At 43.0% G+C, this 16,183-nt stretch overlaps 1 protein-coding gene across 2 annotated transcripts in view; it reads left to right on the plus strand.

Moving 5' to 3' along the window:
* Positions 1 to 16,183, plus strand: part of sema4c (sema domain, immunoglobulin domain (Ig), transmembrane domain (TM) and short cytoplasmic domain, (semaphorin) 4C) — a 113,011-nt gene that overhangs the window by 90,454 nt on the left and 6,374 nt on the right. For both annotated transcript variants that reach the window (XM_006797471.2, XM_006797472.2), the window contains 6 exons: positions 3,714 to 3,889; positions 6,900 to 7,044; positions 7,461 to 7,674; positions 11,235 to 11,350; positions 14,688 to 14,845; positions 15,995 to 16,086. In XM_006797471.2, coding sequence (XP_006797534.1) covers positions 3,714 to 3,889; positions 6,900 to 7,044; positions 7,461 to 7,674; positions 11,235 to 11,350; positions 14,688 to 14,845; positions 15,995 to 16,086 — 901 coding nt within the window. The remainder of the gene's footprint in view (positions 1 to 3,713; positions 3,890 to 6,899; positions 7,045 to 7,460; positions 7,675 to 11,234; positions 11,351 to 14,687; positions 14,846 to 15,994; positions 16,087 to 16,183) is intronic.

Genomic DNA, 16,183 nt, shown 5'->3' on the forward strand with positions numbered 1-16,183 from the left:
GGGGCTCCAACCAAGTACTACCAAGGTATAGATAATAGAGTATCTGGAGAATAAGTTTTTGGCTGCCTGTTTTTTTTTATATGCTTTCATCCCGATGGCGCTGTGTCTGCATCACAAGACCTAAACATTATAAAAGAAGAAGTGAGTCAGAGCTTTGCCTTTGTAGTGACTAAAAAACCAGAGTGGATGCCGTATGAAGATCACAAGTGCCCAGATTTTGCAGTTTGTTCACATATCTGTTTATCTTCTAGAACTGCTTTCACAACACAAAACTGAGCGCACACAAATGGGTAGAGAGATAATGTGGGAACCACATCTGTTTACTTAAATGAACTTTTTCTTTAGAGGCTTAAAAGCTCAGTAGCAATGATAAAACCTCCAGCTCAAGCATCAAGAGCACAGTTAGTCAATGCCAAACCTCCCAAGCATACACGTTTGAATTAAACAGCATTGCTCTGTTCATGTGCATTTGAAGTTTTCATGATCATATAAACATGTTCTGCTATAAAAATACTGGAAAAAACCCACAACGTCTGCACAAAGCCAGCTGTCGCGTGTTTTTGTAACAAGAGCAACAGAACTTCAGCTCACTGCCAGTTTACTAACAATGTGCTACACGGAGACAGTTGCACTGACATAGATGTATTTGGTAATTAATGCATTCATTTGCTTAATGAATGGCCTCATTAGGACAACTGATTAGGTTTGATACACCACAGTGATTATGGCCAGACACAGACACAGGTGATTTCTGCTATGAGGCGAGTCGGCGAGAGTTGAGACGTTCAGTTACCGTTACAGAAGTAGAGTGTCACGTTACACTTACTTATGCTGCCATGTAATCTTAGCATCTTTTAAACCAGGCAAACTATAAAAGCTGGAGACAGATTGCTAATAGTCGATGGAGATGTATGTAATTTAGTGTTGAATATATGCTCTGGTTTATGGGAAGCGCCCTTTAATGTCTGCGAGGATGAACAATAAAGCTCTCTGAATGAAATTAGAAACAGATGCTGTTACATGATGTGTACTACAGCAATGAATAATTCAGCACATTCTGCTTATACCCCTATTACAGCAGGAGCACAATATCTATGTCTCATTGCTATAAAATGAGCATTTTCTGTGTTTTCTTTTTTTTTTTTCCACATCTGCAATCACTGAGGACAATAAAAATGAGAGGAATGAGGCAAATGCGTCTGTTTTGTGCCCACAGAGCAATACAGAAATAGACCGCTTGTCAATATAGATTCCATTTTTATTGTAAAAGTTAATATTGTTAGTGCCTTTATCTTCAATTTTCTCGGGTAGACCTGAACATCTCAGGCTATAAAAGCTCTTTCAGATCCTTTTTTCAACATGACAGAAGCTCAGTCAGCCAACTGATGCGAAGAAATTTTCGTATGTATATTCAGAGTAATTACAGTGTATTTACTCGGATGATATTTGGCTTTCGTGGGGTGAAGGCGAGGCCAATGAAATGCAGAATTCGTGGCAGCCTAAGAGGAAGGAGAGAGAGAGGCCAGCCACACAATACTTTGTCAGGGTAGATCCTTGAGTTTTGGTGTGTCTAAGAACTAAAACGTATTCAGTGTTGTGTGTGTAACAGTGGGCACCATTTGGTAACCATGGCGATACTTCTACATTCAGCATGTGACTGTGGGGCTTTTACCCGGATAAGAAAGCAGAGGGCTGCTGTGTTGGTATCCTCTGTTAAGATCGTTAAATAGACACAGTAATCATCCCACAGTATTTCCACAGTACATCCTGCTTCTGCAGACTTGTTATTAATTATTAGGGGTGGGGGAAAAAATCGATACTGTGTAGTATCGTGATATTTTGTTTGCTAATAATGTATCGATACAGCAGAAATTGATATTTTGTTACAAAAAAGTTTTTGTGGACTGGAACATGCTCTGACTTCAGAGTCTTTTCTGAGCAAGAATCCTGACATTCCTTCACTGTCCAAATGCATTTAACTTTTTTTTTGGCAGCAATAAACATGTTTTATTTTAATTAAGTTTAAAACTTTTTTTATTTAATGTAAAATTATATTTTGTTTCAATTTACTTTCAAATTCTTCAGTTGCTGAATGGGCTGCATAGTTTTCATAATTGCATAGTTCAGAATAGCTATAATTGTACCAGATGGTTGATTCAGTTAAGTTGGACTAGACTGTAATACAAACCGTTCAGTTTGTCAACAATAAAACTGAAATGAGAGAAAGACTGAGTGTGAGACTTTGATATTAGATAAAATGAATATTGATAAAGTTTACCTTTATGTACAGAATCTGAATATCGCAAAATATTTTTAAAAATTGCAATAATATCATATCGTGCGTTAAGTATTGTGATAATATCGTATCGTGGGATGTATGGTGATTCCCACCTCTATTAATTATCATGTACAATCGCTTAATAACTATCAATAGGAGTCATTTCTTGATAAGCTGCTGGAGCCATCAGAGAACGTGCATACATACAGGGAGTACTATACTAAAGTAAAGAAGTAAAGTTTAGTATTTAAAACTAAAATTCAAAAAACCCAAATCTTTTGGACTGAGATACGTGACTTTATCAAATCAACCATACGATGGGATATTCCTTTTTCACCAAGACTATTTGTTTTGGGGGACCCATCAGGCTGCTGAGTGGGTACAGACTGCATTGATGCTGGGGCGTAAACTCATTATCTCCCAGTGGAAGGCTCCTTCCACCCCACCTGTCTCTGTATGGCATATTCAACTAGGGAGACTCGCTGCACTAGAACAACTCTCATACAGGCTCCTGAATAAAGTGGAGAGTTTCCATCTGAAGTGGGATCCATATCTGTCCAGAATAAAGCGAACAGACTAGAACTTAGACTGGGATAGACATTGGAATTCTGACAAAGCACTCTCAGGGATGTCAGAGTGTGGCATGCAGTAAGACCCACATAGTCAAAGGCTGGCTGTTTTGGTTTCTTTTTTGTTTGTTTGTTTGTTTGTTTTTTGTTGTTGTTGTTTTTTTCTTGTTTTTGTTTACCTCTTGCTTTGTTTGCCCCCCTCATTTTGGTTTGGTATTCTCTACTGTTCTGCTGCTATGCTGATGTTTTTTTTATGTGATGTAATCTGTCTCTGCAGTGGACTGTAGAGTTCTAAAAGTACAATAAAATATGAATCACAAAAAAAAATCTATTTTTTATTTCAAACAGTTAAAAAAAAAAAACAACTCTTTGGTTTTAATCAGCTACTTGATTAAATATCAAGTGGAAACTGAAAAATTCTCTCTGAACATGTTTTAAGACCATCCAAAATAAAGTACTCTCTTTCATCGGATCAGGTCAGATCGGGTCTTTTAATTTGATCATTTTCAGAGAATCTTTGAATTTCTATTACGAGAAGAAAAGCCACTGTCGGTGTACGTGCACTGAAGTTTCCACATCACATCAGCTGGATCTGAACTAGGCAAAGCAAGCATGCTGTCACAAAGTGACTGCAGTGCTTAGTCATCTCAAAACGAGATTAAATGTTTCTTGCTTCAGAAAACGAATATGAAATCCGTCCACTGGTCCCAAACCTTGCTTTTATTCGTTTATATTTATAAGTCATATTTATCTTTATATTAAACTGTTACTGAATGCAAACGGTGGGTATAAAAAATAAGCATTAAAAAATTCCTAAAATAATAATCGTTAGTCATAAATAAGATTTGATTTGTGCTCTCTCTCAGGGCGATCTGGGTGGAACCAGGACCCTGCAGAAGAAGTGGACCACCTTCCAGAAAGCCCGGCTGGAGTGCTCCCTCCCAGAGCGTCACGTCTATTTCAACAACCTGAGAGCCGTCTTCACCCTGCCGGGGCAGGACTGGCGGGGGACCACCTTCTACGGCATCTTCCACGCTCAGTGGTAAGTCGGAACGACAGCGGTGCAAAAGAGACCGCAGACATCACTTTGTTTCAGACTAAAACCCAAATAGATGTAAGTTAATTGCCACATATGCTATCAGTTGCCATCTGCCAACCTGTCAGCCTCTTACTCAAACCAATGGTCACTCTGACAGGATGGCTCTAATTATCTACTTTGCGTGATTAGGTATTTCCTGCGTAATGAGGCCTTCAGCTGACATTAATGTGAGTTATTTTGAGAGAATACGAGTTGAGTGTCCCTGAAAAGGTTTTACTGCTTTTATTAGAGATTAAACGTCTCGTGGTTTTAATTTAGCTTTGAACGACGGTGGGTGCATTTTCCAAACATATTACATCAGCTTGTCGAGCATTCATTTTCACGGCAAGACAAAGGTCTTTAAAATCATGCATGACTCCAAAGTGATCGGTCCAATCAAAGTATTTATATATCTTGTTTTAGCAACTGCTTTATTTTATAGGAGCAGAAATCCACCCTGAGTAAATCGGATGTCTCGTGAACACACACCGTGCTGTTGTCCACTCGCTGCTGTTCATTTCGAACACAGTGGGATGAAAATAAAGTCATTTTGAGCGCAATAATTAAACTACAAACTGTTAATTAAAAGGGTGTTGACAGTCATGATTCAGCTGTGAGAAGTTACTCCAGCATTATTAGCGGAGTAAAGACGGCTGTTTGTTGGGCATCACGGCAGCGTGTTAATGAGCTACTAATCAACAAAGAAACTGGAGCGAGGGCGGAAGGTTGTCCTCAGAAAGGAAAGTTGGAAACGTTCTCTGTCTCCAGGCAGCGCCCTTTGATGTGAGTCTTTTGTGCTCTTCGGTAAGATATCATATCGCAAACTGAACCGGCTTTGAACTTCCAGCTTTGTTTCTTGCTCGGAGTTCCTTCTGCTGCTTGAAAAGAAAAAAAAAGAGCCTAATCCCCTCTTTCTTTCTGTGTGTGACTTGCTGGGGTTTCCTTAAAGCCCCCTGGCTTTGATAGAGATAACATTAAGATAATTGGACATTATGTAAATGATGACTCGGGAGCTCAAGCCATAATGTGACTGAATAGGGCTGCGTTTTAACTCGCTAAGACATCGGCGCTGTCCTTTGGTTGTGACGTTGACCTTATAAACCCGCAGCTCTGTCACACATTAACAGGAGGAGCACTGTTCTGAAATGGAAGAGGACATCGCATCACATGACTTCATGAACTCGGCCTTTCAGAAAACAAAACACACATTACAAAGAAAAAATGGAGAGAGCGTTTAAAGCTAAATAGCAATAGCTGTAAATTCGGACTTTGCTACTTTTCTGACTTGCTCAAACTTGCTCTGCATCTAAAGGTCAAAGGTCACTCTTTTGAGGATGCTGATGCTCACATTTTGGACAGAGACGACAGATGGTTTGAAAGAGGAGTGAAAGAAGCCATCTATGTCCACTGTGAACGACCATCTTTGAACAGAGGGCGGGGCTTACAACACCAACTGTCTGCCGTCTATAATCCAGTTTTGAGATCCCTTCTCTGGCGCCTTAACGCCCACTCGCACCCTGGGTCATTTGACCTCAGTAAATCACATCATAGGGTGGGGCCAGGTTTCACAGCGGGTTCACCCAAAATGTGGCCATGTCCACACTAATACGTTTTCGTTTGGAAACGCATGTTTTTCTCTCCGTTTTGGCCTTCCGTCCACACTGAGACGGCGTTTTTGGTCAAAGAAAATGCAGCGTTTTGAAAAACCTCTCCACAGCAGATACATTTGAAAACGCCGTTTTCGCGTCACAGTGTGGACCGCGACACCCGGAGCCTTTTTGAAAACGATGACGTATTCTAGTCATATGATGCAGTCATGTGACCAATTAAACAAAGACAGCGGAGGGCATTATACAGCAGTTGTTTTGTTTGCTCTCAATTTTGACAGCCCTATTAAAGATTAATATCAGTTTGTACATGCTCCAGATAGCACTTTTGCAACTTTGTACTTTTGTGTTACTCGCAGCAACAACTCCTCATTGTGTGGCCGATTAAAAAACTCAGCCATTTTCCAAAGAGCCGGAAAGTAAATAAACAGCAGACAGAAATGACACAGGTTGAATTGTCTTACATTTCACTCATGCGTAATACAGGAACGTGGGGTTTTCGATGGTTCCAGTGTGGATGAACAACTGGTCGGAAACGCTTGAAAACGATAGTGTGGAGCGTTTTTAAACGAAAACGCTGCAATTGATCCGGATTAGTGTAGACGTAGCCGTTTTCACACCTTGGATCATGTGATTAGGTAGAGGATCAATAGGGGGTGCAGGACCCTTTTGGGGACACTCCCACAGGGCTTAAAATTGCTTAGAACTGAAGAAGCTTCTCATCTTCAAGGAAACTTAAAGAAGTCCAGACGCTTTTCTTTCCAAGCTCCTTCGATTGATCACAGTTAGATGCCTGTCTGTCAGTGCCTCAGTTTGAGAGTGGAATTAAAAAACGGGTGGAGGGGGTAGTTTCATTCCGGTGAATGAGCATGGAAATTAAAGATATTCGTGAGATATCAAGTAAAAGTATAATTTAATGTGTCTGTCAGACGTCAATACCCAATTTGAGTCCCACTTGGATGTCTGAAAATGTGTTGGGGAAAAAAAATTTTTTGAAGAGCTCCCAAACCCCCGACCTCACCATTAAATGAAATGCATTTCCTGAGTCACGGCACTAATTGATGGATTTCACTGAAGGAACCCTCGTACATGTGCATCAATTTGTGCCTCACCATGGAAACAGTGGAGATGTGTCAACAAATCAGTTTTAGACCATACGTTTAATATCTATTTACTACACTGTGATTACCGGGAGGGTCGTTTAAAAGCAGCACGCTTCACTGCCTGGTATTTCTGGATTCTGCTATTTTTAAACGTACATGTTCACATCCTGTTGAGTGTGTCTCGCTGACTTGTACGACAGGTAATTTGTCTCGATTATTACTGCCACACATCACCGATTCCCCCATGTTGCTGCCATGTTGCAGGGGCGACGTGGACGTGTCAGCTGTGTGTCAGTACCAGATAAGTAACGTGAAGGAGGTGTTCAAAGGGTCCTACAAGGAGTACAGAGAGGCGTCCCAGAGGTGGGGACGCTACACGGGTTCTGTCCCCACACCGCGGCCGGGATCGGTAAGAAACTGCCAATGTTTGAATTTTTGATCAAGTTGTAGACAGCTTCACAGAGCAGGAAAATAGTCCCTATGAGATAGTTAAGGAGGGAGGGAAAACAAGAAGAGAAATTGGGTGATGTGGCGTAGTTTGGAGGCCAAGGACATAATGATCCAGCTCCACAGGAAAGGAAGGAAAGGAAGGGGTGTGATGGCAGGCGGAGGTGAGAGCCAGTGCGAAGCAAAACTGAAGAAGAGGAAGGGGTGGAGGGAGGGCACTGGTTTGTAAGCCAGCTAACCGTGCCAACCTGTGTCAGCTGCAGCTAAGAAGTTTCCTCCTCTTCCTCTTTCTCCTTCCTGGCCCTCTTACTTTCTCCTCATATCCTTCTCCCTTCATTTCCCTCCCCTGTCCCTCCTTCTTTTCTCTCTTTACTGCAGTGTATAACCAACTCAGACAGGGAGAACGGCTACAACAGCTCCCTGCAGCTGCCTGACGCCACGCTCAACTTTGCCAAGAAGCACCCTCTGATGGAGGACAAAGCTTTGGGCAGCCTCCTGCTGCTCACCAAGGGCGTCAACTTCACGAGGCTGGCGGTGGATCGCGTCAGCGCCCTGGACCAGAGGCCGTACAACATGCTCTTCATCGGCACAGGTAATGAATCGTGATGCTGGCATGGGTGTTTGGCTAAAACACTGATGTTTTTATTGGGAAACGCATCACCAATCGTGTACACTCCCTCCTCAGAGCCTATTCCCACTGCTCAACTGTTTACCCTGCACACACTTCTCCCGTCCCTGGCACTTCAACAAGAAAACTCTGATTGCTTCCATTGCTACACTTAAACTGAAGCAATAATTCAAGCCTTTTAATGCCCCCTACCCCTCCAGTGACTCCTCGGCTGCTTTCAGCGCTTCCACTTCAACTGTCACTTCAGCTAATTTTTGCTCTTTAACGAACGGCCCGAATGCTGTGACATTTCAACTGCAATCGCTGCTTCCATTCCCACTGACACGACTATTCACAGCTCGCCGCCCGTCTCCGCTCACTGCGGCGCTATGAGGCCAAGAGAGCATCTTGCTCTGGAGCTTCAAAAAGAAAAAAAGGCGATAAAGTTGAATCATCATCTTTAAGCAGACTGCACAGCGTTCATGATTTATGATGTTTCTGTTATTTTTTTGACCCCCATCTGTAGAGCTGAGGTGTTCTCAGCGTGCCGGTGAAAATATATGACATGCATAGAGTGTTTGTCATAGAGATAAGAGCTTACGGGCCGTGGCAGCACAGAGGAACAGGTACTGGCATAAGGTACGGTGGCACGAAAACAACATGCCATCTGGCCAGACTTTAGCTGAGTTTCAATTAGGGGCTAGATTTGCATGCTGAGATCCGTCTTCATGCATCAAAGGAAACGTCTACGCACCCGCGACTTAATTAATATCTCCAGTCAGTAGCCATTGGGCCCATTCGCAGGTGTCCTGTTTTGGATCAGAAATCAGGCCGCCCTCCCGGAGCTTTAATCCTGGATAATACACATCTAATAGCGGATTCCAGGGAATGTGAATTTGAATGCAGCCCATCTCATGAATGGAAAGACTCACCTACTTATCATTCAGATCACTGCAGAGACAGAGTGACTGGGACAACACTGACAGTGTGACAACAGCGGACTCGGGGCTTCTCTGCTGGCAGGCGGTGAGGCCAGCCCGGACACACACACGGCCGCCGCTGCTGCGACACAAACACGCACACACGCGCGGGCGCTAGCACCTTACTAATGGACACACACAGATATGCACACTCACACTCTCTGAGCCAAGTGCAGTCATCCCCGCTTGTCGTGCTTCACGGCACAAACTCAACGGGGCCCTTGGCAGACGTGCGCTCGCAGTGCCAATTGGGCTGCGGGCTTGATTAGCTATTAGCGACGGCATAGCGACAGCTGATGTGAAAAAAAGAGACAGAGAGCGAGAGAGAGAGGAGGAGAAGTGCTTGACAACACTGTTTTTAAACGGGGGGGAAAAACAGGCTGTGGGATTGAGGGATTAGCCGACACTGGTCTGTGACGGCGTGAGAGGCGAGTGCGGTGATATGCCTTCTGCTTGCTATGCCTGTATGTGTATTTCCATCTCTCAAGCCCCCCTCTGGCTGCTGGGTTAGCTTTTTGCATTATCTGTGACAGTCTCGTAATCAAGAGGACCACAGAAGAAAGCGCATGTCAGCACGTAACACACACACACACATCAAGGTCACCCCACCAGCTGTGCCTGAAATACCTTTCATCACCAGGGATCTAAACTTGTTCACAATGCCCTACATGAAAGGAGCACAGGATCTCCTCTTCCTCTTCCTCCAGCATCAGCTCCCCACACACCACTTAAAAAAAGAAAAAAACCTCTTCAAATGCTGCTACCCGAGGTGTTGAAGGGCCAGGAGCACCTCCAGTCTTTTAAATTCATCTGTAGTCTGTTGCTGAGCTGGAGCTCAGTACGGCAGATGGATGTTCCAGCAAGAAAATTTCCTTTTCGTGACCTTTTCAATCACAAATTGATGTCGATGAAAACGATTGATGACACCCTGGCTTTGCGCATTAGTGATTCGCGTTTTTCTGTTGGAGGGGACTTTCTACTCGTCTTCGGTTGCTTTTTTTTCCCAGCCAATATTTTTAAATTTAAAATTTAAAGCCTGCATATATCTTAAGGTTTTCAAAAAAAATGTTCTGCACAGCCTTTGCACCAAACACCAAACCAAACAGATTTGCACGACAGCTTTGCACCTGCAGGTTCACATGCTAGCTAACACCAAACTGAAAGCTGATGCTGAAGGCAGGCAATCTCGTGAGGGAGAGGTGTGGGACTGAGAACTTCATTACTGAGTGAAAAGAGAGGCCCGTGTATCCATTTGCTGCGAGACAGTATCAGTTCGCTAAGAACATATTTGTGTCAGGTTTTTTCTTACACAGTCTACACAATAGCAGACAGGAAGCAGGCAGAAAGTTACTCAGCTGGAAAGAAGCGTACCTCAGAATCTAAGTGTTTAAACCAGAACTACAGGAGGCTGTAAAAGCAGCCGAAACAGTTATGATACTTCCAACATCTCCATGCAGCGGGTTACATGAAAAACCTTTACAGGGAAAAAAATAAAAAGGGGATGTTGCAATATAACAGCCTTATGATCGCGTACTTTGTAGTTAAAACTGTAGTTAAAGTGCACAATTTTGTTGACTGGTCAACAAAACCTTTACATGCGCAACGTTACACTTGAAGATAATGCAGGCCTTGCATTTTGTATTCAGTTAAAGCATGTCGGTATTGTATACACGTCTGACCCTTGGCGTGATGCTGATGTGTGGCCCGTAGCGAAGCTGGCCTTGTTTTGAGTCACACCAGGAAAAGCCCAGGTGTAATTAATAACGCCACTTAGAGCTGCACTGAGGTCAGCTGCTCCATTTACGGCCTCTCTCTATTTGTATACCGGCTCTTCAGCACATCAGAGGGGCAAGCACATATGATCAGTGGTGTTAGTTTAGTTTTACCTGTCTTTGGGGGGGTTTTCTTGCTGTGGCAAGAAAAAAAATGCCATAAAACCTTAACTGTTGCCTTGCTAGCTTTTCAGATACTCCGCATGAACCAGAAGCAGTTGAGCAACACACTCAGTGTGTCTTTGGCAATCAATAGTTAATGAAAAAACTGTTTGCTGCATAGGTTATATTTTTGCAGCTTGTGCTTTAATATTTAAATGGTTGGCACCAAAGGAGCGCTGTACATTATCATATTTCATCATTAATATTTAAATGAGCTTGTGTGTGTGTGTGTGTGTGTGTGTGTGTGTGTGTGTGTGTGTGTGTGTATGTGTGTGTGTGTGTGTGTGTGTGTGAATATATTAGGATGTCAAATGTTGTGCAGTCACAGGTGATTGTGTGCTGATCATTAATATTTAAACTGATGGCTATGCAGTGACAGGTGCATGGGGTGATTTACTGTAACATATCGCTATGGTACAAATGAGCTGGAGCGCTGGTTTATTTTTGTAAATATTTGCCAAAATTGTATGATTTATATTTAAATTCCCTTCTTTGCTGTCAAAGGTGTGCTGGGTGTTCTGTGTTGCACCAAAAGTGCACCAAAGTAAACTCGACTGAAAACTGCCATGTGAACAGGACAGAAGTAAAGTGAGCTCAAATCTTCTTCGTCTTCTTCCTCTCTGTGCTGCAGCGGAGGGCTGGCTGCAGAGGGTGGTGATCCTGGGTTCAGAGGCCCACGTGATAGAGGAGATCCAGCTGTTTGAAACGGCCCAGCCAGTCGACAGCCTGACCATCTCCCACGCCAAGGTAAGAAAACGACAACAGGATGTGTTTCAGTTGTTGCTGTTTTTACACGTGAACGTCCATTCACACAGCCCAGCATGTGAACACAGTTGCATGGCATCATCTGCGATTTTGGAGAAGTCTTGCGAGAGACCTCTGACATGTGAAGTGAAGAAAAGGGATGATCCCACGCCAAATCACAACAACAGTTTCCTCAATGTGCTTTATATTGTAAGAGAAAGACCCTACAATCACACAGAGAAAACAGAGAAAATCCCAACAATCATGGCAACTGTTTGTGGGCGAGATATATTAACAAGGGAACACTTTGTCTTCTAAGTTAACGTGTTAGAAGCAGGAAAAAAGGTGCAAGTTTAAAGATTTGAGTTTGACAAGGGTCAGACTGTGATGGCTACTTGACTGGGAGGAAATATCTCCAGAACTGCAGCTTTTGTGAGGTATCTATCCAAATGGCTCACTGATAGACACGGGGAGCAAAGGCCGGCGCCTGTGGTCCAATCCAACAGACGAGCTACTGCAACTCAAGTTGCAGAAAACTGATGGAAAGACATCAGTATGCACAATGCATCACACTTTGTTGTGTATGGCCAAAGAGCAGTCAGGGTGCCCATGAAACCCAAACTAGGAATAAAACAGCACGTCTTGACCATCTCTGGCTTAGCTGTGTTCAGTCCTACTTAAACCCTTAAAAATAAAAGCGTTACTAAATGCTGTGCAGTCTTATTTATGTTAAAATGCAGCGATAGCCGCTCACACTGTGAAACTGTGTTTCCTGCAAGGCATTCACAGTACTACACTCGTGTTGCACGCATGAAACATGCTGGTAGTTTGAGTGTTGCTCGAAGCATCTGACACCTTCCTCAGCCCCAAGCCGTTAACTCATCGGTATGTGAAGTGGGCGTTAATATTAATGCAGGATACAGCCCCTTAATTGGAAAGGTGTGGAGGGAAGGTGTTTTTAGGTGTTGCCACATGCCGAGCGCTCACTGGAACACGCTGACACCTCGAATCGCTCCGGTGCCCCTTTAAAACACTCGGCTTTCATTTAGTTCAGACTCAGATTTCGATTAAAAACATGCCTTCAAGGACCAGTGTGTTGGATGCAGTAGCACAAATGAAAGACAGTATTCACAGTTAGTATTCAGTCCACCTGTAGCTTCCTTTTCTGTCTCTTTAGAATGTCTTCATATCGTATCAATTAGCATCTCTGAATTAAAATGGAAAAAGCAAAAAAATAAATACTAAATTTTGCCGATACAGCAGCAACCAAAATGAGGACACGACCTATGCAAACTACTATTGGATCATTATCCCTGTTTATGGAGTTGTTCTCTAAGCCTGCCTTATGATGTCCTTCAACGAGGCAACAACTTCATAACAAGCATTTGAATAAAGTCGTATAATGGCCCTATTTTTTAAATAGCTTATTGGTAAGCTGTTGTATAAAGTAGAAAACACTCCAGCAATTTACACAATATATGTTGTCACTTTGATTTGTGGGACAGCGTTCCCAAAGGAGGGGGAAAAAGGATGCACAGAAGCATCTTTCCATAGCATTCACTGTGGCTCCCATGCACATATTTCTGTGTTTCACCACAACCAGCGAGTGTGTCCTCTGCTTCAGAGCAGACTGCTGTGTCTTCACAGTATCCCAGAATGGACCAAGCAGAAAGACTCTAGCAGCGCCTTTAGCGAAGTGACGTCTACATTTGGTTCTGTTGCACACTTGGAAAGCAGGTGTCTCGATACTAGGGCTGCCACGATTAGTCGACTAGTCACGATTACGTCGACTATCAAAATCGTCGACGACTGATTTAATAGTCGACGCGTCGTTTGAAGCTTTGTAAGATCCCAAAAGACGCAGGAATAAGTAGTAGGATTTAAGAGTGTAATAACGGACTGAAACAGAAGATGGCAGCACTGCATGTACAAGGATGCCAGCTGCCGTTAAACCCCGAAGAAGAAGAAGAAGCTGCGTCCCATAGCCATAACAATGGCGGCAGCTAGTTAGTCTTAATATTACTCTTATTATTCTTTCTGGGTCACAAAATAAAGTTTAACATATTTTCAGGCGAGAATGTAGCTGTGTAAACCTCAAATATCTGCTCAGTGTATCAAGACACCACATATTTTCAAAAGTGCTCCGACGTTTTCTGAGACATCTGTTACCCACTAGCTCGATAGCTAGCCGGGGGCAAGGCTCACTAGAGCCCGTGAGAACACCGGACTCCCGGCAGATCGTTTTCAAACCCACCGCTGTCTTTCGCTACTCAGGTTAAACATGATATATAAGTCACTTAGATAACTTCAAAATGTTGTTGTTTGGCTTTTTTTAGTATTTTATTTGTTCCTGAGTAAATCGGTTTGGCTGAGATTAAAGTTATAGTTTTTACACAGCTGAATAAACGTCAAGCAGACAGCTGATTATCAGAAGTGTGAGATGCTCAAGAATATACTCCGGTGTCCTGTTATATTTTAGATAGCAAGGAGTTTATTAAACTTCACTGAAACAATTTGCAAATGTTATTAAAATTTAATAAAAATTTAACCCTAAGTCAACACATTTAATTCACCTCATCTTTTACTCTACTATTTGAATTTGAACTTTCATCTGTTTCCATGGCACCACACACTCCTAGGTGTATTGTTTTCTGTCTTTGTGAGAGATGAGGAATCTTAATGGTCTCTTGGGGATGGGGGCTACAAAGTTCCTTTTTGTTTTGGGAATCTCCTGTCTGGTTGCTCTCTCTTCGTGTGATCACATTCCTTCAGCGTGCTTTTTGAATCTGCTTTCCCTCTTTGTTGTCTCATCATTTGCTCATTGGTATCCAGGGGAGGCAGTGCTGCTTTGTCTTGTGATGATTTGTTTCCTGATGAATCTGAAAGTCTCTTCCCAAATAACAGTCATTACAATCCTTCAGCACAGCGGGGAATTGAACCCTTGGCCCTTCTGTTTTCTCAGCTTCTCTGAGCTGTCATCTGAACCTGTGTGCTGACGGCTACTGTGTCCCCGCCGCTCTACAGCAGCGCGTCCGTCGATCGATGGCCTTCCGACAGGGCGTTCCCTAAAGCTTCGTGCTTATCTCATTAATGCTGGCTTAGCTGCGATCAGACATATTATAACAGCATTTTGCGAAAAGAGTGCAAACCAGATTGGATTTGGAGGAGGGTTGGGGGGGGGGGGGGGGGGGGGGGGTGAATGTTATTGTAATTGAGAGTGATTATCCCATTATCTCCTCTAACCCCTAACTGAGTCACTCTCTCCCTCTCTCTCTGTTTATCTTTCTTCTGGATCTGGACTTTGTCTTCTTCTTCTTCTTCTCTTTCTGCCTCTCTGTAGAAGTACTTGTACATCGGATCTCGTTCTGAGGTTCTCCAGCTGCCCTTGGCCAACTGCAGCCGCTATCAGTCTCAGCCAGACTGTCTGCTCGCCCGGGATCCCTACTGCGCCTGGGACAGCGAGGGTAGGGCCTGCGTCCGCATCGACCTCCACCGAGGGTGAGACTAGTACCTATGTACACCCATCCATCCATGCTATACTGAAAAAATAATTTGCTTTAAAGGAATCTGCTGATGTACAAATGTTAGACAAGCATCTGAATCACCCCTGAAACAAAATGTACCCCTGAACTGTTTCATTAATTGGAATATTCCAGCGCCTGATCGCAGTAGGCTGATTTAATTTATCCAATCATCATTAGATAATGATGATTGGATCTATCTTCCACTTCACTGCTCTAAATTATAATTAATAAGGAAAACTATCGTATCTTTTTTCCACTGATTCATCTCAACATCACCACCAGTCCGGTCAACTAGTGACACGGCTCTAATTTATGCTCTTAAGAAAAGTTCAAGCTGGTTATATCCCTTTGTGACGAGTCGGTACTGCATCTGACACCAGCCAGTTGCACTTCCTCTCATCTCAGCTCGCCTCGGGTACTCGTGTCGTGTTAAGTCTGTGTTTGTCCCAGATTTGCAAGTGTGTCTCTGCGCACCTTGCAAATCATCTCCTCTCATCAGGAATCTGTCAAGGAACCGGCAGCTAAGAAGTCTCCAGAGATTCAAAAACTGCTTAGTAATCATACATCACAGTGACTGTGAGTCGGCAAAAGAACTCAGTGTATATGAACTCAACAGATCTATAAAGAACTTTGTCTTTTTGATGTGGTTGAGTTTGCTTGCACTGATTTCTTTTATTTAATCATCACGTCTTTAGTTAAAGAAACTTGGAAATAACGATACAGGGCTCTAATGACTGCTGCCTTTTTACATCCTTTAGTGTTTTGGACACTGATCGATCTAGAAATAAAAAAATAAAAATAAAAACTATCCTATTACTACAGAGATTCCTTCATTTGCCAGTGAAATGCATAAATCCTATAAAATAAAATTTTTCGACTTTCAGCCTGAAGCTGTGAGGTAACCTTGGCTTTCCGTACTGTTACAGTTTTTATTTTATTTCTACTGAAATATCTGTCTGATTAAATACATTTTGTTGTTAAAGTGTTGGAAAAACGATTTTTCTGTGCATTTTTTATTGATTCCCCTCATTCTGTGCCTGTTTCTTCCACTACTAAAATGTTCTCGGTTCCTTATTGTAACATTATTAATCTTCATCTCTGCTTTCTGCCCTCTTCTCTCCAGGTCCACCTCCTCCCTCTCACAGGACCTCATGCTGGAGAGATTCAACCGGGGAAAAGCCAAGTTTGATAAGCCGGTTTCCATCCCCAGCCCTGGTGAGTGTGGCGCTGACACCTCTCTAGTGGCCCCTTGTGGGAATTGATTGTCAGTGCAGGAGCAAATCAGCAGCAAGTAAAGGGAATGGACTCAGCG

Source organism: Neolamprologus brichardi, chromosome 12 (assembly GCF_056152115.1).
Source record: "Neolamprologus brichardi isolate AB-2024 chromosome 12, ASM5615211v1, whole genome shotgun sequence".
Classification (NCBI taxonomy): Eukaryota; Metazoa; Chordata; class Actinopteri; order Cichliformes; family Cichlidae; genus Neolamprologus; species Neolamprologus brichardi.